General features: G+C 51.6%; 1 protein-coding gene across 6 annotated transcripts in view; it reads left to right on the top strand.

Moving 5' to 3' along the window:
* LOC138740876 (histone acetyltransferase KAT5) overlaps window positions 1-23,913 on the top strand; it is a 39,632-nt gene that overhangs the window by 6,216 nt on the left and 9,503 nt on the right. For 4 of the 6 annotated variants that reach the window (XM_069894135.1, XM_069894134.1, XM_069894133.1 and 1 more), the window contains 6 exons: window positions 5,122-5,226; window positions 14,563-14,658; window positions 16,282-16,359; window positions 17,196-17,444; window positions 21,585-21,674; window positions 23,456-23,596. In XM_069894135.1, the coding sequence (XP_069750236.1) occupies window positions 5,122-5,226; window positions 14,563-14,658; window positions 16,282-16,359; window positions 17,196-17,444; window positions 21,585-21,674; window positions 23,456-23,596 (759 nt within the window). The remainder of the gene's footprint in view (window positions 1-5,121; window positions 5,227-14,562; window positions 14,659-16,281; window positions 16,360-17,195; window positions 17,445-21,584; window positions 21,675-23,455; window positions 23,597-23,913) is intronic. The other 2 variants (XM_069894132.1, XM_069894136.1) reach the window with 2 other exon arrangements.

The following is a 23,913-nucleotide window of genomic DNA, read 5'->3' as shown; positions in this document are numbered from 1 at the left end:
ACACGCTGAGATAGGTTCCTTATAAGCACCGTCAGAGCATATCGCCAGCCAGAGATGAACAGGGAGATCGGCATAGTGCCTCGAATAAAAAAGATAACAGCCTACAAAGACACCGGGTCGGGTGGGGGATCACAATATTACCTCGTTTGGGGGAGCAATGACCCCGCCCCACCTCCTCCTCACGGTGCCGACCCTGCTGATGCCCGTGATGGCTGGAGTTTTTTCTTGCCCTGAGCGTTGGCATCTCTGTGCCATACAGAGATGCAACAAGCTCGAATGCTCTCCACGGTGTAGAAGTTGGTATGTGAGTGGATGAAAAAGGTTGAGAACCACTGGGCGAATACGTCCAGCAAGGTGGGCGGGGGAGGGGTGGGCGACAGAGAATAAAATCGTGTCCCATTAGTTGTCCCAACGGAGATGTTGATGCTGGTGAAATCAAAGCACCTTTCAGAGAAGGATTCAGGGCAAAGGGAACAGCAGCCGCCCCCACCCCCCCCCCCACACACACTCACACCACACACATACACTCACACACCCCATGCACAGACACATACACTCATACACCCCACACACACACACACAGAGGCTCACACACCCCCCACACACAGTCACACACACACTCACCCCACACACACACTCACCCCACACACTCACACCTCACACACCCCACACACTCACACCCCCTACACACCCCACACTCACACACCCCACACACACTCACACCATACACCCCACACACACACAGAGGCTCACACACCCCCCTCACACAGTCCCACACACAGTCACACACACACCCCACACACACACTCACCCCACACACTCAAACCTCACACACCCCACACACTCATACCCCCCACCCCCACACACTCACTGTACAGACACACACTCACCACACACTCACACCTCACACAACCCACACTCACACACACAGACACACCCACACACACTCACACCACATACTCACAACAGACACACACTCACACCCCACATACAGACACACACACCCGACACACTCACACCCCACACTCACATACCCGACACACACTCACACCCCACACAGACACACACCCCACACAGACACACACTCACACACACAGACACACACTCACCGCACACACTCACACCCCACACACAATCACTCACACACCCCACACACACAGACACACAATCACTCCACACGCACACTCACACCACACACACACATCCCATACACAGACACACACCCCACACACAGACACACACACACACACACACACAGGCACACACTCACACACCCATCACACACAGACATACCCCCCACACAGACACACTCACACACCCCACACAGACTCACACCACACATGTTCACACACACTCACACCACACACATACAGACACACAATCACTCCACACACACACACCCAACACACAGTCACACCACACAATATCATACACACACACACACAGAGCTGGAGAAAATCAGCAGGTAACGCAGGAAGGGAGACCAATGGGCCCTTCGTCAAGGTGAGAGTCAAAAACAGGCAGGTCCCTCAAAAAAAAGTCAATGGGGAGGAGAGGTGGAAGGCAGGGGAGGAGGAGAGGAAGGAGGAAGGGGCTGGGGAAAAGAGGAGGGAGGAAGGGGCAGGGTAGGAGGGAAGAAGGAGAGGAGGGAGGAAGGGACATGGGAAGGGGCAGGGGAGGTAGAGAGGAGGGAGGAAAGGGTAGGGAGGAGGAAGGGGCAGGGGAGGAGGAGAGGAAGGAAGGCAGGGGAGGAGGAGAGGAAGGAAGGGGCTGGGAAGGAGGAGGGAGGGGAGGACTGGGCAACAGTTAAGAGGTCATTGTAGAATACAATTGGGAAGGTCGATGAGAACAACTGAGAGGTGATGGGGAGGGGAGGCTCTGAATGGATAGGGGAGCATGGGGAACTGGAGGAATCTCCCCTTCCTCCCCCTTCCCCCCTCCTCTCCTCCCCACCACCCCTTCCCCCTCCTCCCTCCTCTCCTCCCCTCTCCCCTTTTATTCACAGACCTGCCTGTTCTTGGCTCACTCTTCGATGAAGGGGCCTGGGCCCAAAACGTCAGTGACCCTCTCCTTTCTGCAGATGCTGTGTGACTTCCTGAGTTTCTCCAGCACGTTTGTGTGTAGCACAACAATCCTCAGCAAGCTGCCTTGGGTGAGGGGCAGCAGCGGTTGGGGTGGTGGGTGGGGGAGAGAGAGTCCAGAGGGTAAGACTCTCTATGGTGGTGGAGTGGGTAGAGACAAGGTCAGAGAGCTAACTGGTCTCGGACCATCCATCCATTGATGTTGCGGCTGCCCCAGAGAGCTGATTGTGTGGGTCTGGCAGTGCATGGATGCAGAGAGGTTTATGGCAACACCCAATCCAATTTCCTGCTTTCACGCGTTGTTGGTGTCCATGCAGGGAGGCCCAAAAGTAGGTCAGGGGTGGATGCACCCCTCCCCCTTTCCTCCCTGAGGGTTATCTACAGGAATCCATGAAGATCTAAGACGCGTCAGGCAAATGCAAAGGTGCGCTGATGCGCGGGATGGGTTGATTCTGGTTGGACTGCAGTGCCCAGCTATATGGCCCCCATTCCCACCCCCCCAAATCAGGAGGTATTTGTATTCCTACTCCCTGAATTGAAAAGTGGTGGGGGGGAGGGGTTTGACCCATCTCCGAAGCAGGGTGTCAGCTCTCTGATCCATTCAACCCTCGACCAACGTAACTGCTGCTTGGGAGAGCTTGGTGCAAAAGGTTTGACGATCAAGTTCCACCCCCCACCTACCAGCAAACGCAGTTACCCAAACAACCGCACTTCATTGGCTGCCAAGCTCTTTGGAATGTCCTGAGTCCCCGAAAGGCGCTACAGGAATTAAACGTCCCCGTTGTGGACTCCGGCTGAGCTACCCAGCCAGTTGACCTACCTCGCGGAATGGCCATTGTCCCTCGACGTGCCTCACGGTGAAATGTTTGGTCAGCCGCGCGGAGACCCTTCAAACCTGGCCTCCCCACCCTCAAATCCTCGCACGCATCCGATCACAATTAGTCATAGATTGGAAGTGTTAGCCTGGTGGAGCGCAGGAGAACCATCGGCAGTCGGAGGCAAATCCAACCACCGTGTCCAATACCACAGGATGCTAAAGGAAGGGTTAGGCAGTTCTTAGCAGGAGATTCCAATCTTTAGGAGCCCCCTTGAACACAAGTTGAAGTGGGATGGCCAAATGTAGTCTTGCCTGGAAAGTGTTGGTTTGGTGGTCCGTTCTCTTGCCCGCTCGGGAGGGCTGAAGGATTTGAACTCCACTGCAGAGGTTAAAGTACAGTGTCCCGGATAACTATTCGGGAGTGGCTCTAAAAGGGTGCCATACTGTCAGGGGGTGGGGGGGGTGCACAGATGTGAGGGAGCAGTTACTGTCGGGAAGCAGGAGTGAGGGAGCTGCTACTGTCATGGGGCAGGAGTTAGGGAGCTGCCGTTGAAAGTGGGGGGGAATGGAAGATCAGATTATTTAAATGGTAAGCGATTGTAGTGGGTGGCCATGCAGGAGGACCTGGGAGACCTTGAACATGAATCGCAGAAGGTTGGTTTGCGGGTACAGCCGGGCAACAAGAAGGCAGATGGAACGTTGGCCTTCGTTGCTGGAGGGGTTGAATTTAGGAGCAGGGAGGTTCTGCTGTAACTGGACAAGGTCTCAGTGAGGCTGCATCTGGAGAACCGCGTCCAGTTCTGGTCTCCTTACTTGAGGAAGGATCGATAGGCTTTGGGGGCGGCACAGAGGAGGTTCACCAGGTTGATTCCAGAGATGAGGGGGTCGGCCTATGAGGAGAGATTGAGTCATCTGGGACTGGACTTGCTTGGATTTAGAAGGATGTATAAAATTATGAAAGGCAAAAAGCTAGAAGTGGGTAAGTTGTTCCCATTGGTGGGGGAGACCAGAACGAGGGGATGTAGCCTCAAGATCCAGGGGAATAGATTTAGGACGGAGATGAGGAGGAACTGCTTTTCCCAGAGGGTGGAGAATCTGTGGAATTCAGTGTCTATTGAAGCAGTGGAGACTACATCAATAAATAGATTTAAGACCAGGTTGGAGAGATTTTTACATTGTTGGGGAATTAAGGGATGCGGGGAAAAGGCAGGTCGGTGGAAATGAGCCGATTATCAGATCAGCTGGGATCACATTGAATAGTGGAGCAGGGCTCGATGGGCCAGATGGCCAATCCTGCTCCTGCAGGGGGCAGGAGTGAGGGAGCAGCTACTGTCTGGGGGACATTATCCAGGGGAAACCAGACTGTAAGAGGAAGTGCTGGGAGAGTGTGCCACACTGGGGTGCACCATCTGACAGAGTTCTACATGGTTGATGGGGGCTTGAAGCCCTGCCATGTCTGTTTATTTTTGCAGGGGCTTGCTTTCCTGTTCTGGGCCTTGGCAAAGCTTCGATGTGGTGCCAAAGTTACGGGCTTGGTCCAGGGTCTGTGGGCTGAGCCTTGCCTCGCTGGGAGGAAGGGGTGGGTGGATCAGACTGCTTTTATCCCAGCGGACACCTCTCCCCTCACTCCCCTCCCCACCCTACCCCTCTGCTTGGTCTCAGAGAAAGTAGGTGGGGTCACACAAGGGCGACCAACCTCTGGAGTCCAAGCCCCAGTAATGCAGTTGTGGGAGAGATTTGGAGGGAGGTGGTGGGGTGACTGGAAATGCTGGAGGGATTAGTGAGCACTTCACCACAGTTCTTCTCTGTGAGGTTCCCCGAGAGGATCTGGGTTCCCGATGACCCCATCCATGCTGTAAACCTGACCCATTGCAATTTCCCCTCCAGTTAAAAAGCTGCCAAGTCCCAAAGTTCGTAAACTTCAGTGTGACCAGCGAGATCCCAAGAGAGTTTTTGGTCAGACATTAACATCTGGTAGAGGGAGAGGAGTTCTAGAGCTCATGGTACAGCCAGTTAGTGATGTACAGTATTCAGAGCGAGGATGGGAGTAGGGGGCACGCTGAGGGATGTAGGAGTGTCAAGGGCTATAGGGGGTGTTGGGGGTTACACAGGGTGCCAGCGAGGAGGGGACAGAACACGGATGAGGATCACAGGGCTTGGGTCGGTCGCGTGACCAGGATAACCTCTTCTGTCTCTTTCTCCCCCCATGGTGTCATGAAACAGGGCTTGCCCTACTTAGCCACAAGTGCTAGTTTACAAAGGGTCCCTGTCGTGAAGCTACCAGACAGGACCAACAGCATCGAAAACGTCACAAAAAATTTGTTATCCGTGAGTCTCATTTATCTTGTTTGACCAGTTAATTTGAGTGGTTTTGTGCTACAGTGTGACCCCTGTCCATTGCCATCGTCCGTCCCTGCGCACCCTGCAGTGTAACGGACCTTCTCGTTGGCTCTCCACTCACCTCCACGACACGGCACACAGTGTCGGTGCCCGACCCTGGCATTTCTGTCATGAGTCGTCTCAACCGTACAGGGTATAAAGGTCAGGAGTGTTGCCCCTGCTGTCAGCATGCGCACGCGCGCGCGCGCGCACACACACACACACACACACACACTCCCCCCACCCCCCCTTTCACTCTTCCTCTCTGTCCCCTCTCCCTCTCCGTTCCCCTGTCCCCATCTCTCTCTATCCCCTACCCCTCTCCTCTGTCTCTCTCCCTCTCATTCTCCCCTTTCTGACCCCCTACCTTTCTCTCTGTCCCCTTTCCCCCTCCTCTTTCTCCCTTTCTCATCCCTCTCCCTCCCTCCTTCTCCTTTCTCCCCACCTTTCCCCTATTTCCCTCCCTCTCCCTCTTCCATCTCTTCTTACTTCCTCTCTCCTCTATCTTTCCCCCTCCTCTTTCTCTCCTCCCCTCCTCTCTCTCCCCATCTCCTCTCTATCTCTCTCCCTCTCTCTCCCCCTCCTCTCCTCTCTCTGTCTCTCTCTACCCCCTCTCCTCTCATAGAACCATAGAACACTACAACACAGGCCCCTTTGGCCCTTGTAGTTTGTGACAAACCTTCTTTTGGCCTCATCCCACTGACCTGCACCCAGACAATAGACCTCCATACCCCTCCCATCTCGTTACCTGTCGAAGTTCTTATTAACTGCTAACTTGAGCCCGCATTCATCACTTCACCTGGCAGCTCGTTACACACTCCCACCACTCTCTGTGTGAAGATGTTTCCCCCTAAACCTTTCCCCTTTCACCCTTAATCCATGTCCTCTGGTTTGTATCTCACCCACCCTCAGTGGAAAAAGCCTATCTACATTTACTCTGTTTGTCCCCCTCATATTTTTAAATACCTCTATCAAATCTCCCCTCATTCTTCTACACTCCAGGGAATAAAGTCCTAGCTTGTTTAAACTTTCCCTGTAGCTCATTTCCTGAAGTCCAGGCAACATCCTAGTAAATCTTCTCTGCCCTCTTTCTATCTTTTCTGTAGTTCGGTGACCAAAATTGCACACAATTCTCCAAATTTGGCCTCACCAATGTCTTGTACAACTTGACCACAACATCCCAGCTCCTGCACTCAATACTTTGATTTATGAAGGTCAAGATGCCAAAAGCTCTCTCTACAACCCTGTCCACCTGTGACGCCACTTTCAAGGAATTCTGTATCTGTATTCCCAGATCCCTCTGTTCTACCGCACTCCTCAGTGCTCGACCATTCATGTTCTTTCTTGGTTTGTCCTTCCAAAATGCAGCACCTCAGACTTGGCTTCATTAAACTCCATCTGCCATTTTTCAGCTCATTTTTCCAGCTGGTCCAGATCCCTCTACAAGCTTTGAAAACCTTCACCGACAGCAACGCCTCCAATCTTAGTGTCATCTGCAAACTTGCTGATCCAATTTCCCACTTTATCACCCAGATCATTGATATAAATGACAAACAACAATGGTCCCAGCATCGATCCCTGAGACACATCACTCGTCACCGGCCTCCAGTCTGAGATGCAATCATCCACCACTACCCTTTGGGTTCTCTCATCCACCCATTGTCGAGTCCATTTCACTATGAATACAGAGCGTCTGAACCTTCCTGACTAACCTCCCATATGGGACCTTATCAAAGGCCCCACTAGAGTCCATGTAGACAACATCCACAGCCTTTCCTGGTAATCTCCTCAAAATAATTTATGATTAGTTAAACATGATCTACAGCACATTAAGCCATGTTGACTCGCCCTAATCATTCCCTGGCTGTCCAAATAATTATATATCCAATCTTTTAGAACACCTTCCAGTAATTTACCTACTACTGATATCAGGTTCACTGCTCTATAATTTCCAGGGTTTCTTCTGGATCCTTTTTTAAGCAACGGAACAAGGCGAGCTCCCCTCCAATCCTCCAGAACCTTACCTGTGGATAAGGACATTTTAAATATTTCTGCCAGGGCCCCTGCAATTTTTGCACCAACCCCCCTCAAGGTCAGAGGGAATATCTTGTCGGGCCCTGGAGATTTATCCACCCTTATTTTCTTTAAGACAGCAAGCACTTTTTCTTCTTTAATCTGTGTAGATCCCATGACATCACTGCTTGTTTTCCTGACTTCCCATGACTCTGCCCATTTCCTGAGTGAAAACTGATGAAAAAAGACCATTTAAGATCTCCCCATCTCTTTTGGCTCCTTACAGAGCTGACCACTCTGATCCTCAAGGGGACCCATTTTGTCCCTTACTGTCCTTTTGCTCTTAATGTACCTGTAAAAACCCTGAGGATTTTCCTTCACATTGTGCTAAAGCAACCTCATGTCATCTTTGACCCTTCCTGATTTCTTTCTTGAGGTTTTTCTTGCATTTTTTAATACTCCTCAATTACCACATTTGCTCCGTGTTGCCTGTCCCTGTTGTACCCCCATCTCTTCTTCCGAACCAGATCCCCAATATCCCTCGAAAACCAAGGTTCCCTCTGCCTGTGAACCTCGCCTTTAATTCTGACGGGAACATACAAACTCTGTACTCTCAACATTTCCCCTTTCATTTACCTTGCACGTCCTTGCCCGAAAACAACTGATCCCAATCCACATATTCTCAATTCTTTCTCATTTCCTCAAAATGAGCCTTTCTCCAATTAGAATCTCAACCCGAGGCCCAGACTCAACCTTCTCCATAATTAACAAAACTAATGACATTATGATCACTGGCCCCAAAATGTCCCCCTACACACATTTCTCTCACCCATCCCTTCTCGTTCCCTAATAGGAGATCCAGTGTTGCCCTCTCTCCAGCTGGTACCTCTATACATTGATTTAGAAAATGTTCCTGAACACATTTGACAAACTCCAACCCGTGCAGCCCTTTTAGAGTGTGGGAGTGAGTTCCAGTCAATATGTAGAAAATTAAAATCCCCTCCTATCACAACGTTGTTTCCTACAGCTGTCTGCCATCTCTCTCCTCCAATTTTCTTTGACCATCGGACGGTCTGTAATACAACCCCATGAGTGTGGTCCCACCTTACCCATTCCTCAGCTCCACCCCATATACCCCAATAGACGTGCCCTCTAGTCTGTCCTGTCTGAGCACAGCTGTGATATTTTCCCTGACAAGCAATACCCCCTCCCCCTTTCATCCCCCCCCGTTCTATTGCATCTAAAGTAACATTGAGCTGCCAGTCCTGCTCTGCAACCGCCATGTCATAATTCCTCGTGCCAATCCACGCTCTCAGCTCGTCTGCCTATCCTATGACACTTGCAGTGAAATAGATGCACTTAAGAAAATTTCCACCACGTACAGCCCGTTGACTTTAACGGTGTGTATAATTTTCACCTCATCTTTTCCCTCCTCCACTCCTCTCTCTGCTCTGGCCCTCTGGTTCCCATCCCCCTGCAAATCCAGTTTAAACCCACTGGAGCAACATTGGCAAACTTTCCCGCAAGGATACAAGTTCCCCCTTCCAGTTGGGATGCAAACCGTCCCATCAGAACAAGTCCCATCTTCCCTGGAAGAGAGCTCAACATCATGTCTTTAGCCACAAGTTAAGCTTAATTATCCTATTTCTAACCTCATTAGCACATGGCACCAGTAGAAATCCTGAGATCAAAATCCTGGAGACCCTGTCCTTCAACCTAGCATCCAACTCCCTGATCTCTCCTGCAAGACCTCCTCAACCTTCCTACCCATATCATTGGTCCCTACATGGAGCATGACATCTGGCTGTTCAGCCTCCCTCCTGAGAATGCAGTGAACTCAATTTGAGATATCTTGGACCCTGACACCATATGGGGATACTCAATCTCTTCCACAGAACCTCATCTATGCCCCTATCACTACAGCTCGCCTCTTATCCTCCCTTCCCTTCTTAGGACCAGCCTCCATGCCAGAAACCTGATCACTGTGGATTGAGCCTGGTAGGTGTCCCCCCCCTTCCAACAGTACCCAAAATGGTATGCTTGTTATTTGAGGGGGGGAACAGCCGCAGGAGTGCCCTTTCCCTCTCCTGACTGTCCCCCAGCTACCCTCCTCCTGCCTCCGAGGTGTAATAGTGTCCCTGGAACTCCTGTCTTCTGCCCCCCACTGCCTCCAAAATGATCCGGAGTTCATCCAACTCCAGCTCTAATCCCTTAACTCGGTTTGTCAGGAGCTGCAGCTGGATGTACTTCGCCAGGGATGCTGCTGGCTTTCCTGACGTCCCATTCAGCAAGAGAAGGATCCCCCTGCCTTGGCTGCCATTCCCACTGTTTATGACCAGAGGAACAAAATGTATGATTTATAAAACCTGCCCTTACCTGTGCCTACCTGCTGAATCCTTTTTGTTCCTTGAAAAGGGTGGCCCTTTCCAAAAGGGTGTCCTTCCCAAAGCCTTAGCCCTCGCAGTCAGTCCACTCTGACAGTGACCAGTGAGGGGGGGAAAGATTTAGGAGGAACAACTTCTCAGAGAGTAGTGGGAGGGTGGTATGAATGAAGTGGTGAATGAGGGCTCAATTTTACCATTGAAGAAGAATTTGAACAGGCACATGGATGAGAGAGATATGGTCTGGGTGCAGGTCAGTGGAACTAGACAGAAAAACAGTTCGGCACAGATTGGGGGGGGGGTGGTGGAGGAGGGGGGGAGCTTTAGTGCTGTCTGGCTTAGACCCCAAAACGTCCGAGTTGGCTTCCTGCCACGTGGCCAGCATTGCGTCTAACTTGCCACCGGCCATTTAACCGGTGGGCCTTGTTCAAGCCCCTGCAAACTACGTGACTATCATCGGTCCTCCCCATGACCTTCCCAACATCATTTTAATTACCCCGGCCCAGCTTTCTGTTCAGGGGGCCCTTGATTCACCTCTGCTCATCAGCTCTCGATAAATCGCCTGCCATTCCCTGATCTTTCTTTTCCCTTAATGAGTGGCGGCAAAAACATAAGTCAGAGGCCTTGCTCTTCTGAACAGCTGGGGAGCCGTTCCATCTCCATCTGATGCTCGATAAATTTAAATTTAGACGTTCAGCGCGGTAACAGGTTCTTTTGGCCCCCGAGTCTGCGCCGCTCAATTTACACCAATTGACCTACAATTCCCATCCCCACCCCAGTACATTTTGAAAGGTGGGAAGAAACCGGAGTTCCCGGGGAAAAACCCCACACAGATGCAGGGAGAACGTGCAAACTCCTTACAGGCAGCGCAGGACTCGAGCCCTAGTCCCAATGGCTGGCTCCAACCGTCAAGCCAACTGTGTTGCCCAACTGCTTTCAGAAGTGCCAAAACCATTGCATAAACCGTTACAGCGCCAGCGATCAGGGATCGAAACAGGCACTGCCCATTGCTCTCCCTGTCACCTGCGAGGGCTTCCTCCGGGTAACCATAAGACATAGCCTTCAACCCAACACTGATATTTCTAATTTTAGGAAGAAAAAGGCTACTGACTCCTTACGTAGTTCTCGCTCCCAGCCTTTCCAAGAGTTCTCTCCCCTCTACCTGCCTCTCCCACCTTCTGACCAATACCCCATCACCCTCTTTGACCATATAGGATCAGAATTAGGCCAATCAGTCCATCGAGTCTGCCCCGCCATTCAATCACAAGCTGATCCATTCTCCCACTCGGCCCCACAGCCCTGCCTCGGTCAATCAAGAACATATCAATCTCTGCCTTAAATGCACCCAGTTGCCTCCCACCCTCCAAAGACGTACGGGAGGGGGGGTTTAAGTGGGTGTGTTTGGGCTGACAGGCTGGAAGGGCCTGTTCCCATGCTGTCTCTCAAGATAAATAAGAGTGCGCGGAGAGAAGGTCTGTGAGAATGCTCTCAAAGAAAAAGAATTTGGACGCATTCTAACACACCTGAAGTTGAGGCTGGCAGGGTGACTGAAGTGAAAGTGGAGTAAAGGTGTGGTGCCCACAAGCTAAGTTTCTCTCAGCAGAGGGGTTAAAGCAGGGCAGAATGATCAGGGTGGGGGAGGTGGTGTCTGGGGCTTGCCGACGGAAACACGAGTCTCCTCGCACTTAAACTCTGCTGGGATGAAGGCGTGAAGAGATGGTGACCTCCAGAGCTATGGCCTCACTGCCGATAGGTGGGACTAGGCTGTGTGGCGCTTCCCAGCTGTCACCAATAGGATGCAGCAGGTGGTTCTGCCATTTTACAGATCTGCGCTCGCCATCTCCCCCCACTTTCTTCGCTGAGCCCCAGAAAGGTGTTCCCTAAGCCCTCTCCATTCAGTAACCGAATGGGTGAAAATTAGGATGATCTTTGCTGTACACCTGGTCTCTGTCCCCAACCAGCTCCCCCCTCCCCAACCATTTGCACACAGACATGTCTGCCCACTGCCTCATCCAAAGTCAGGGTGAACCATGAGCAACACATTCTGTTCCTCCTGGATACCCTTCAACCCTACATCTATATTTCCAATTTTGGATGGTTCCCACCTCTGTTTCTTCATTACCCCCACCCAGCCTTTCCTAGAGTTCTCTCCCTTCCACCTGTCTCTCCATCTCTCCCACCCTCTGGCCAATGCCCTATGACCTCAGACCATAAGATAGAGGAGCAGAGACAGCCATTTGGCCCGTCGAGTCCGCTCTGCCATTCAATCATGAGCTGATCCCTTTTCTCACTCAGCCCCGCTTCTCCCGGTATCTTTTGTTACCCTGACTATTCTGATACCTGTCAATTTCTACCTTAAATAAATCCAACGACCTGTCAGTTTCTACCTTGAATACACCCAATGACTTGGCCTCCACAGTCACGCGTGGCAGCAAATTCCAGAGGTCCACTGCCCTCTGGCTAAAGAAATTCTTGCGTGACTCTTTGTTCTTGTTGAGCCCTTTTGTCCTCAACTTCCCTGCCATGTGAAACAACTTTGCCTCATCTACTTAGTCCAGGGCTTTCAACATTTCAAATGCTTCTATGAGGTTCCCCCCTCCCCCCATTCTTCTGAACTCCAAGGAGTCCAGACCCAAAGTTCCAGAAATCATTCTTGTGAATCTTCTCTCCAATACCAGCACATCTTTTCTTAATTAAGCACCCCAAAACTGTACCCCGTACTCTATGAGGCCTCACCAGTGCCTTGCAAAGCCACATAGAACATTACAGCCGTAAAGGCCCTTCGCCCCTCAAAGTTGTGCCGACCCATATATACCTACCCAAAAAATATTAAACCCTTGTAACTCTCTATTTTTCTTTCCCCCGGGTCTCTTAAATGCCCCTAAGGTTCCAGCCTCCACCACCACTCCTGGCAAGGCATCCCAGGCCCCCACAACTCTCTGTGTAAAAAAAAACTCCATCTGCCACTTTTCCGCCCAACTCTGCATCCTGTTGTAACCTTCAGCAACCCCTCCAGCCTCCGTGTCATCCTTCCGCATCTTAATCCAAAATCACAAAGAGCCGGGGTGGGGTCCTCAGAATAGATCCCCGCAGCCCCTCTGCTCGTCGCCGACCTCTAGGCGGAATACTACTCTCTGCTTACCGTTCTTAATCTGCACAGCCAAGGTTCCCAATCCTCATGGGGACCTTGTCAAATTCATGTCGGCCACACCTACTGCCCTACCCTCATCAATTTCTTTTGTTACCTCCTCAAAAAACTCACTCATAAGGCATGACCTTCCCCTCATAAGCTCACACCGTCTATCCCCGAGTAGACTGGCCATCTCCAAATGCTCATAAATCCCATCCTTAAGAATCTTCTCCAATAGTTTGCACTCCACTGATGTAAGGCTTGCATTGGTCACATCCATTCTAGGTATGAACACCAACATTGCATTCGCCTTCTCCCTCCCCGGGCCCATCCCCCCTTCCCCAGTTTCTTGCTCCTTTTCCGTATGTAATATGACCCCAGTTTTACTTTGATAAAGGGGTCCCGACCCAAAATGTGGACCAACCATACCTCCCCATGGACTCTGCGTGGCTTTCCAAGTCCACTCTGGCTGCTCATTTCTTCGCTCACGGTTCTGGCATCTGCCGCTTCCCTCTCGGTTTCTGCTCACTGCAGCCTCTCGTCTAAGAGGGTGTGGCCCTGTTCTCTGAGTGGGTCTAAGGGTCAGGAAGTGTGGTGGGCACCGATCCAGGGCTGGGCAGGTAGTTGGTAAGAAATGCCAGAGAAACAGGACGGCACGGTTAGTGCAGCGCTATAAATGGCGCCAGAGATCGGGGTTTGAATCCCGCGCTGTCTATAAGGAATTTATATGTTCTCCCCATGTCTGCAAGGGTTTCGTCCAGGGGACCGTTCGAAACATACCGGGTGTTGGAGGTCAATTGGGCAGCATGGGCTTGTGGGCCAGAAAGGCCAGTTATCGTCCTGCACGTCTAAATTTAATAAATTACACTCACCAGGTCACACAGTGTACTTTATATACTTTTTAAAAATTTAGGCTTACTGCGCGGTAACAGGCCCTTTTGGCCTACAAGCACGTGCCGCCATATCAATCCCGGTACGTTTTTCTGAATGGTGGGGGGAGGGGGGGGATCCCTGGAGGAAGCCCATGTAGACACGAGGAGAAGGTACAAGCACCTCATGGACCTCACCGGATTCCCAGTCGCTGGCACTGTAACATCATGGCACCAACCGCGCCATCCCTGCGACCCGCTTATGTACCTTTAACGGGGCTTGAGCCCTTCAGGAAGGCATGTAGGCAGGCAGGGGGGAGAGAGAGATGAGCTGTGGAGGATAGATGGTGAGTAGAGGAGGGGGGAATAGAAGTGAAACAGGAAAGTCTGTAGGCACTGTAGTTGAATTAAAAACATGATGCTGGATTATCTCAGCAGGTCAAACAGCGTCCTTTATACATAATCATCGTTTTGGGTTTGAGCCCTTCATTGGGGGGAGTGGCGGGGGAAGGATAGATGGTTTTCTGGGTTTCCAAGTGTCATCAACCCATTGGAGACGGGGTCCCTACGCTGGCCTGGTGTGTCTCAAGCTGTTTGTGAGCATCCTAGACAAGAAAGGGTTAATTCTTGTGTTGGAGACTAAGAGGCCAAGGGGAGGAGACCTCACAGCTGCCCACTATCTGGTGGTGCAAGGCTCCCGAGGAAGGGGACTGACCCATCACTCGCCCCCCCCCACCACCCAGTTACCCACCCCCCCAGCTTTGACAACCCCTCCCTTCCTCCTTCGTCCTCCCAACGTGGAAAATGCAGGGGGATGGAGGGGTTTGCATTTTGAAGCGTAGGTTATTTTCCTTCTTCTTTTGAGCAAGATCTGCTGTATTTTTCCTCACAGAAAAGGAAATTGGAAGCTGTTTCCCTCGCCACCCAGTGCTCCCCAGCAACTCCCGTGGCCGCAGCCCCGGAGATCCCGACGCCTGTGTATGCCCAGGTGAGTGTCAGTTTGGGTGGGGCGGAGGGAGGGGCAGGGGTGTGGTTGATGACTTGTTCCACAGTAACCTTTCACAAACCTTCCTTTGGTCTTCGGAGGTGTCTCACCTTTCGTCTCTGCTCCTCTCAACCACATACCATGACCTTGTTACGTCTGCCCTCCCTGTTATCCACCTATCCCTTAACCCAGGGGTGGCCAACCTTTTAATGTAGACCTACACCATGGTCATAGGCCATGTTGGGCTGTGAGTCCATGCTGCCCAGTTAACTCACACCCTTGGAACGCACTCGTGAGCTGTGACCGTGCTGTATGTCTAAATTAAAAATTAAAAGGTTGGCCACTCCTGGGTTAAGGGATAGGTGGATAAACAGGGAGGGCAGACGTAACAAGGTCATGGGATGTGGTTGAGAGGTAGGGACCTCTCTGCTCTTTTCCTTGAACTCCCCCCAGTCTCACACCCTATCCTCTTTCTTTGAAAGACCACCCCTTCCTTTTTCTGCTTCCCTTTAAAGCCCTGGATCATAGGGATGCTCGAGCCAGATGGACCACTGGCCCATCCCCGAGAGGCCTCGATGATGACCGCCCTGTGACATTGACCTCCACCGTTATCAAATGCTTCGAGTGACTGGTGGTGGAATGTATCGAAGCGAACTTCCCAGGGATGCTGGACCGTTTCAATTCGCCTACAGGCGGAACCGTTGCACTGATTACTTTACAGCTTTGACCCCTCCGCTCGATCCTGACACACCTGGAGATCAACACCTCACATGCCAGGCTGCTGTTCAGCGACTTCAGCTCGGCATTTAACACAGCTGGTGGAGAAGCCAGTCCTCAACACCCCTCTCCGCAACTGGATTCTGGACTTCCCCACAGAAAGTCTGTCGGGGTCGGCAATAAAACGTCACGCACCGTCAACACTGAGCACTGGCGCGCCTCAGGGCTGCGGGCTCAGTCCACTCCTGTATCTCCAGATCCCTCCCAAGTCATCATGTTTGCAGATGACTCGACAGTCATCAGCAACAATGATGAGTCACACTGCAGAAATATTTAAATTAACACAAACAGCACGGTAACAGGCCCCTCTGGCCCGTGAGGTCCTGCTGCCCCAATTATCCCCAATGTTTTGAAGTGTGGGAGGAAATCGGAGCCCCCAGGGAAAACCCACACGGACACGAGAGGAATGAACAAACTCCTTACAGACAGCACGGGATTTTGAGCCCAGGTCGCTGGCACAGTAACAGTGTTGTGCCAACTGTGCTGCAAAAGAGGTGGAAAATTTTGTGAAATGGTGGGAGAATAACAACCTGAATGTGGACAAGACTAGATGATCGTGGACCTCAGGAGAACGATCATTGACCATCTTCCATGACACATGAATAGCTCAGTAGCAGAGAGCACCAAGTTCCTGGCAGTCCACTCCAGAAGTGACCTAACCCTCAGTCCCATACTCCATCCTCTCTCTGAGAATCTGCCCCAATCAGTCCCGCGCCCCTCCCTCATTAAAGCCCCGGACCCAGACAGATCCCTGACACCCGTCTCCTGCTCATGTTGTATGAGTGCCTTCTGATGGTAAAACAGAGAGCAGGGCGGGTATTTGACAGGAGACTTTACCTTTTCTTCCAGCAGAATGGTTCAGCTAGGAGGCCGGTTCCAGCAGTGGTGGGGAGGAAGAGGAAGGCCAACTGCTTGGGGACTGATGAGGTAAGAAATTCCCCCCACCCTGATCTCTCACCTGGGAATAGTGGCTGGAGCCCCACCCTCAAGGTGTGCGTTAGGTATGGGATGTCGATACTCACGGAGGGGCAGCGAGAAGGGAGGGTCACATTGTTCGTGGTTCTAGCTTTCAGATGGGACTTCCAGCAGGCCCTGTATCAGCACTGTGCTAACCGTGACACTGACAGCACGGAAGGAGAGGGAAGAGGTGAGGGGGATTGACGAGGGCTGCCGGTTTGGAGAAGGGACCCCGGCACAGACCATTTCTGCCCCAACGCCCTCGGCAAAGGCTCTCTGATGCGATACACCCTCCCTCCCCGTCCATCCCCTACTTCCCCCCTTCTTTCCATCCATCCTCTCCCTCCTGCTATTCCCTCCCCGTCCTTCCCCTCCCCCGTCCCTCCTGCCATCCATCATCTCCCTCCCTGTCGATCCCCTCCTTTCCCCCTCCATCCCATCCATCCCCTCCTTCCCCCATCCCCTCCTTAACTTCCCCCCTCCCCTATCCATCCTCTTCCTCCCCGTCCATCCTCGCCTTTCTCCATCCATCCCCCCATCCATTCTCTCCCCGCCAATCTCCTCCCTCCTCCATCCATTTCCTCCCTCCCCCATCCCGTCCCTCCCCACCATCCATCCCCTCTCTCCCTGTCCATCCCCTCCCTCGTGATGTCACAGTGACGGCACTGGTGACATCATGGAACGTCCAACTGCCTTCCACTTCTAACTGTCTCCTCGGAATTAAAGGTGTCCCTACCTTCCCTTCTGAAAGCCAAGGCCTCCCCTCCCCTCCCCTCCCCTCCTGACGCCTCCCCTCCCATCGGCAGGACTCCCAGGACAGCTCAGACGGAATTCCCTCGGCACCCCGCATGACGGGCAGCCTGGTGTCGGACAGAAGCCACGATGACATCGTCACACGGATGAAGAACATCGAATGCATCGAGCTTGGCCGGCATCGCTTGAAGCCCTGGTACTTCTCGCCCTACCCCCAGGAACTGACGTCCCTGCCCGTCCTCTACCTCTGCGAGTTCTGCCTCAAGTACCTGAAGAGCCTCAAGTGCCTGCAGAGGCACCTGGTGAGTGGGGAAGGAGACAGATGAGCCGTTGGGTCTTGGAACTCTCTACCCTGCACCCTGGCTCCTTACCCGTGTTTGCCATCCCTCCCTTATCCACCTCTTACCGTATATATGTGTGTCGTCATCGAATTTTGTGGACCAATTTTTTGGGCAAAGTTTAGGGGATGGACTATTACACGCACACTGCTTATGGACTGCATAAAGTACCTCCGTGTTTCGAAGCATTGGGAGCTCGAATGGGCAGGCACTGAGGAGTGCGGAGGGGCAGAGGGATCTGGGAATACAGAAGGTTCCTGAAGGTGGGGTGGGGTGTCATCACAGGTGTTCAGAGTTGTAAAGAAAGCTTTTGGCATCTTAGCCTTTATTAATCAAAGTATTGAGTCTCGGAGTTGGGATGTTAGGTTGAAGTTGTTTAAGACATTGGTGAGGCCAAATTTGGAATATTATGTTCAGTTCTGGGCACTGAACTACAGGAAGGATATCAGTAAGTTTGAAAGAGGGCAGAGAGGATTTACTAGGATCTTGACAAACTTCAGGAACTGAGTTTCAGGGAGTGGTTAAATAGGTTGGGACTTTATTCCCTGGAGCATAGAAGAATGAGAGGAGATTTGATAGAGGTTTACAGATTATGAGGGGTAGAGACAGAGTGGATGTGAGTAGGCTCTTTCCACTTAGATTGGGGGAGATAAATGTGAGAGGTTATAATTTTAAGAGGAAGGGTGAAAGGTTTAGAGGGAACATTAGGGGGAAAGTTCTTCACTCAGAGAGTAGTGGTTGTGTGGAATGAGCTGGCATCTAATGCAGTGAATGTGGGATCGATTGTGTGTTTTAAGAATAGATACATGGATGGGAGAGACCTGGAGGGTTATGGGGTGGGAGCAGATCAGGGGGATTAGTGAGATGTTGGTCGGCACAGGCTAGAGGGGCCGAATGGCCTGTTTTTTTGTGCTGTAGCATTCTATGGAAGGGTCGGTGTCAGGAGCTCTGATGGGCGATCTGTCACGGTATTGGGAGCTCAGACGGGAGGGTAGTCTGGGTGTTGGGAGCAATGATGGGAGGGGCATCAGGAGCACAGATGGGCAGGCGGTCAAGGCCAAGGTGAGAGTCCGTGGTCGGGGCATTGGGAGGGGTCGACCCGCTGAGTTTCTCCAGCATTGTGTTTTTACTTCAACCACGGTGTCGCGTTTTACTCCAGGCACAACCCCTCACCTGTGGACATTACCCCTTTAATTCCTGCTCCCTCAGTCTCTCCAGAATATGGAGTCAAACAAGAAAATCTGAAGATGTTGGGGCCAAATGTGACACCCAAACGTGCAGGGCCAAGGGGGCAGAGTTTTGACCTTCCATGATCGGTCAATCTACCGATTCTAGATTGATCTCTTTCCCTGGTATATATTTTTTTCTCTGCATTGTTTCCATAATCCCTCGATTGCCAGGAGTGGGCGGGCTCAAGTTATAGGGAGAGACTGTGGGTCATAAGAACGCAAGGAAAGGAACAGGAGTCGGCCACCTGGCCCGTTAGGCTCTGCCCTGCCATTCATTGAGATCACGGCTGATCTGATGAGAGGCTCATCTCCTGCCTTTTCCCCATATCCCTTAATTCCCCGACTATCCAACCTTGTCGAACATATATTTACTGAGGTCGTCTCCATTACCTCAATAGGCAGTGAATGCCACAGATTCACTCCCCCCCCCCCCCCAGGGAAAAGCAGTTCCTCCTCATCTCCGTCCTAAATCTACTCCCCTGAATCTTGAGGCTATGTCCCCTCGTTCCGGTCTCCCCCTCCCCCTCCCCGTCACATGGGAACAACTTACCAACCTCTATCTTATCCCATGCTTTTCATAATTGTATACGTTTCTATAAGATTCCCCTCTCATTCTTCTAAATTCCAGCAAGTGCAGTCGGGGGGTTTATCAAATCATGAGGGGCACAGATGAAGTCGACGGTCACCATCTCTTCCCAGGGTGGGGGAGCGTCTAAATTTCGGAAGGGCACAACTTTAAAATGAGAAGGGAAGGAGACCCAAGCAGAAGGTATCTCCACATGACCGAGGGCAGTGGGTGTGCGGAACACAACTGGAAAGTTTAAAAGGTCTGTGGAGAGAAGGTTAAACAAGAAGATCTGTAGATTCTGAGATCAAACGTGACACACAGAGGCACTGGAGAAACCCAGCCGGACACATCCATAGGAAGTAAAGGGTAATTGATATTTCAGGCCTGAGCCCTTTGTCCTTGGCAAATACAGTCAAAATCCAAACATCCGGATGCCAGAAATCCGGTCCACCGAGAAATATGGACTTCTCGAAACCTCTCAAATTTTCAAAAATTTACCAAGCTTTTGAGTGCCATGCACAGCAGTAGCATGCAAGCATGCTTGTTGATTATATTTTTCTTAAACACTGCTCGTTTGATAAATGAAGTGCTCTGTATTCGCTGATGAACAAATGGTCACCTCTTCTTTATTCTTCCCTAAACTTGGAATTTTAAAAGAATCCAGAAAATCTGGACTGACCCAATCCCCAAGCAGTTCAGACTTTTGGACCTCACCTTCTCTATACCCGACGAAGGACCCAGGGACGAAACGTTGGTTTACCCTCCAGTTCCTCTGGATGCTGCGTAACCTCCTGAGTTTCTCCCACAGTTGGGAGAGTCCGGGACAAGAGGATTGAGGGATGTCCGCTTCAGAACAGGGGTGCGGAGGGATTTCTTCAGCCAGAGGGCGGTGAATCTGTGGAATTTGTTGCCACGGGCAGTTGTGGAGGCCGGGTCATCGGGCGTATTTAAGGCAGAGATTGACAGGTTCTTGATTAGCCAGGTTATGGGGAGAAGGCTGAGCAGTGGGGCTGAGTGGGGAAAATGGATCAGCTCATGTTAAATGGCGGGGTATTACACAAGTATATTACCCGTGCTCTAATTTTGGGTCCATAAGACAAAAGAAATAGGCCATTCAGTCCATTGAGTCTTCTGCACCATTTAATTCATTTTCCCAGAGCCCCACTGTGGCCTTCTCCTCATAGCCATTGATACCCTGGCTAATCAGTAACTTATCAATGTCTATGGCAACCACCTGTGGCAACAAATTCCACTTGTCCTAGACTCTCCCACCATGGGAAATAACCTTTCTACACCTACTCGGTCCACGCCTTTTAACACATTCAAAATGTTTCAATGGGATCCCCCCCCCCCCCCATTTTCCTAAATTCCAATGAGTCCAGGCCAAGAGCCATCAAACACTTCTCATACAATAACCTTTTAATTCCCAATCTCATCTATTTCTAACTGTGGGAAAATCACTAAAGCCCCTTTTGCCTCTACCCTGCAACCTCATGTCTCCGAGGCTAGAGTTTCCCAATTGGGCAGAGTCCTCGGCATACAAAACCCATCCCTTCCCTTCCCCCGGAGTCGGGGGTTCCAACCACCTGTCCTCACAGCCGCAGAGGACGTTCTCTGACCCAACCCATGGTGTGACGTTTTGGTCACTGAACTACAGGAAAGATACCAATAAGATAGAAAGAGGGCAGAAAAGATTTACTAAGATGTTGCCGAGACTTCAGGAACTGAGTTACAGGGAAAGGTTAAACAGGTACGGACTTTATTCTCTGGAGCATAGAGGAATGAGGGGAGATTTGATCGAGGTATTTAAAATTATGAGGGGGAGAGATAGAGTAAATGTAGGTTGGCTTTTCCCACTGAGGGTGGGTGAGATACAAACCAGAGGACATGGGTTAAGGGTGAAAGGGGAGAAGTTTAGGGGGAACACACAAAGAGCGGTAGGAGTGTGGAACGAGCTGAGGTGGTGAATGCGGGCTCAATTTTGACATTGAAGAAGAATCTGGACAGGTTCATGGATGGGGAGGGGTAGGGAGGAATATGGAATGGGAGCAGGTCAGTGGGACTAGGCAAAAAAATAATTTGGCACTGACTAGAAAGGCCTGTTTCCATGCTGTAATGTTCTATGGGTGGAGATTGGAAGGGCGGTACACTTTCGAGGAGTGGTCAGGTGTGAGCCAAGGGGTCAGAGCCGGGGTGGGGGGAGCGGGGGTCGGGGGTGTGCGGAGGGAGAGGTTCACCAGACCTCCACCTGAACCGTCGGCGATGCCATTTCTCACCACGCCACTGCCATCTGCTCCTCTCCCTCAGACCAAGTGCAACCTGCGGCATCCTCCGGGGAACGAGATCTACAGGAAAGGAACCATTTCCTTCTTTGAAATCGATGGCAGAAAAAATAAGGTAAAACCTGTCCCTTGGGGTTTTCAGACTGCAAGCATGTAACGGCACAATGGAGAAATTCTGCCGCTGCATGGGCCGTCTAAAAGGAATGTGCAGGGATTCTGAGTCAATTCCTGGCCCTGCAATTTATCCTGCAGGACCCCTACAACGTTTTGGAGGAAGCCTGCAGTGTAAATCGTACTGAAAAATTAGTTGATGGTCGTCCACTCTTCTGCACGTCCAACCCCCGGGACTGTTGCATTCAGGTCCTTGAAGTCTAAAAAGGCACCTAGTGTGAACGGCCACACGGGCAGTAATTATGCTAATTTTTTCCACGATTTTCCAGACATTATAGTCTAAAAACCATTTCTGTCTGTTTCTCTGGGACCGGTCCCAACCAGGCCCAACTAAAGGAAAGAGATCAATAAAATTGAAAGAGGGCAGAGAAGATTTACTAGGACATCAGGAACGGAGTTACAGGGAAAGGTTAAACAGGTTGCAGCGCAGAAGAATGAGGGGAAATTTGATCGAGGTATTTGGACAGACAGAGTAAATGTAGGTTGGCTTTTCCCACTGAGGGTGGGTGATTTACAAACCAGAGGACATGGGTTCAGGGTGAAAGGGGAAAAGTTTAGGGGGAACATCTTCACACAGAGAGTGGTGGGGGTGCGGAACAAACTGAGGTGGTGAATGCAGGCTCAATTTTAATATTTAAGAAGAATTTTGACAGGTATATGTATGGGTGGGGTATGGATTGGATACAGGTCAGTGGGATTAGGCAGAATAATGGTTTGGCACAGACTAGAAGGGGGCTTGTTTTTCTGCACTGCAATGTTCAATGGGTCAGGCCTACTGGAGGTGAAGAAAGAAGAGAAATAGATTTCTCCAGGGTTGCTTACAACTACAATCTATTCCAAAGTAATTTGCAGGCAGTTCGGTACTTCTTCACAATGTGGGAAACTGTAATGTGGTCCGAGGGGGAACTAATTTACACACAGTTGCTCTCAGATGACCAGTTGACTCTATTTGCTTTGACTGGCGGTGCCTCTGTCAATTTAATGAATTCTCCTCACCACCCCTCCCACAGCACTCCCTCAACGCCCCTCCCATGGCCCTTCCTCCTCACTGCCCCATCCTCACCACCCCTCCCTCAACGCCCCTCCCATGCCCCTTCCTCCTCACTGCCCCTCCCACAGCGCTCCCTCCTCACCGCCCCTCTTTTCTCTCTGCCCTTCCATCCTCACCACCCCTCCCATAGCCCTCCCTCCTTATCATCCCTTCCACGGTGCTCTCCTCACTGCCCCATCCTCCTCACCACCCCTCCCATAGCGCTCCCTCAATGCCCCTCCCATAGCTCTTCCTCCTCACTGTCCTTCCCACGGCGCTCCCTCCTCACTGCCCCTCCTTCCTCACCACCCCTCCCATTGCCCTCCCTCCTTATCATCCCTCCCATGGTGCGCCCACCTCACTGCCCTACCATGGTGATCCCTTCTCAACACCCCTCCCACAGTTCTCTTCTGAGAAGGACCTGCATCCAATCCATACCCTCAAAACCTCTTCTTGTCCACCTCCCTGTTAGAATCATATTGAAGCGTTATTAGCAGCACCCGAGACCTCCAGCAGCCTGTTCGCCACACACCCACTGCCCATTGTGTTGGGAAGATACCCCTCAGGTCTGCTCTGACCCACACCCTGAAGGTGGGGGTAGGGAAAGGGAAGGCTGCAGGGTGAGGGAAGGAGGTTGGGTGTGCAAGGGGGAGCCTCATCTACTCGTTCATCCTCTCTTTTCTGGTTGCCAACAGAACTACTCTCAGAACCTGTGCCTGCTGGCCAAGTGCTTCCTGGACCACAAGACCCTGTACTACGACACCGATCCCTTCCTCTTCTACGTCATGACAGAGTACGACTGCAAAGGTTTCCACATTGTCGGCTACTTCTCCAAGGTAGGGAGCATGTCTGCAGCTCTCGCTGCGAGCCAGGCACCCCCACACCTTGCCACCGCTCTTCTCGCCATCCTGCCCCTCACCTCGACCCAACAAACCCTGCTTGCAACCTTTCCTCCTCCCCCTTGGCCTCCCCTCTCTCTGTCTCCCCTCCCCTCTCTTTCCCTTCCCCTTCATCCCTCCCCTCTCTCTCCCCCTCCCTTTCTCTCTCCCCTTTCCTTTCTCTTCCCCCTCCCCTCCCCGAGTGAATGACTTGGATCACTGATGAAGATTGAATGGGCTCGACTGGCCTGTCCCAAGTCATGAGCAGGTCCTTT

The sequence above is a fragment of the Narcine bancroftii genome, chromosome 8, assembly GCF_036971445.1.
Source record: "Narcine bancroftii isolate sNarBan1 chromosome 8, sNarBan1.hap1, whole genome shotgun sequence".
Taxonomy (NCBI): Eukaryota; Metazoa; Chordata; class Chondrichthyes; order Torpediniformes; family Narcinidae; genus Narcine; species Narcine bancroftii.
The sequence above is the reverse complement of the archived record's forward strand: the minus strand, read 5'-3'. Positions and strand labels throughout refer to the sequence as shown.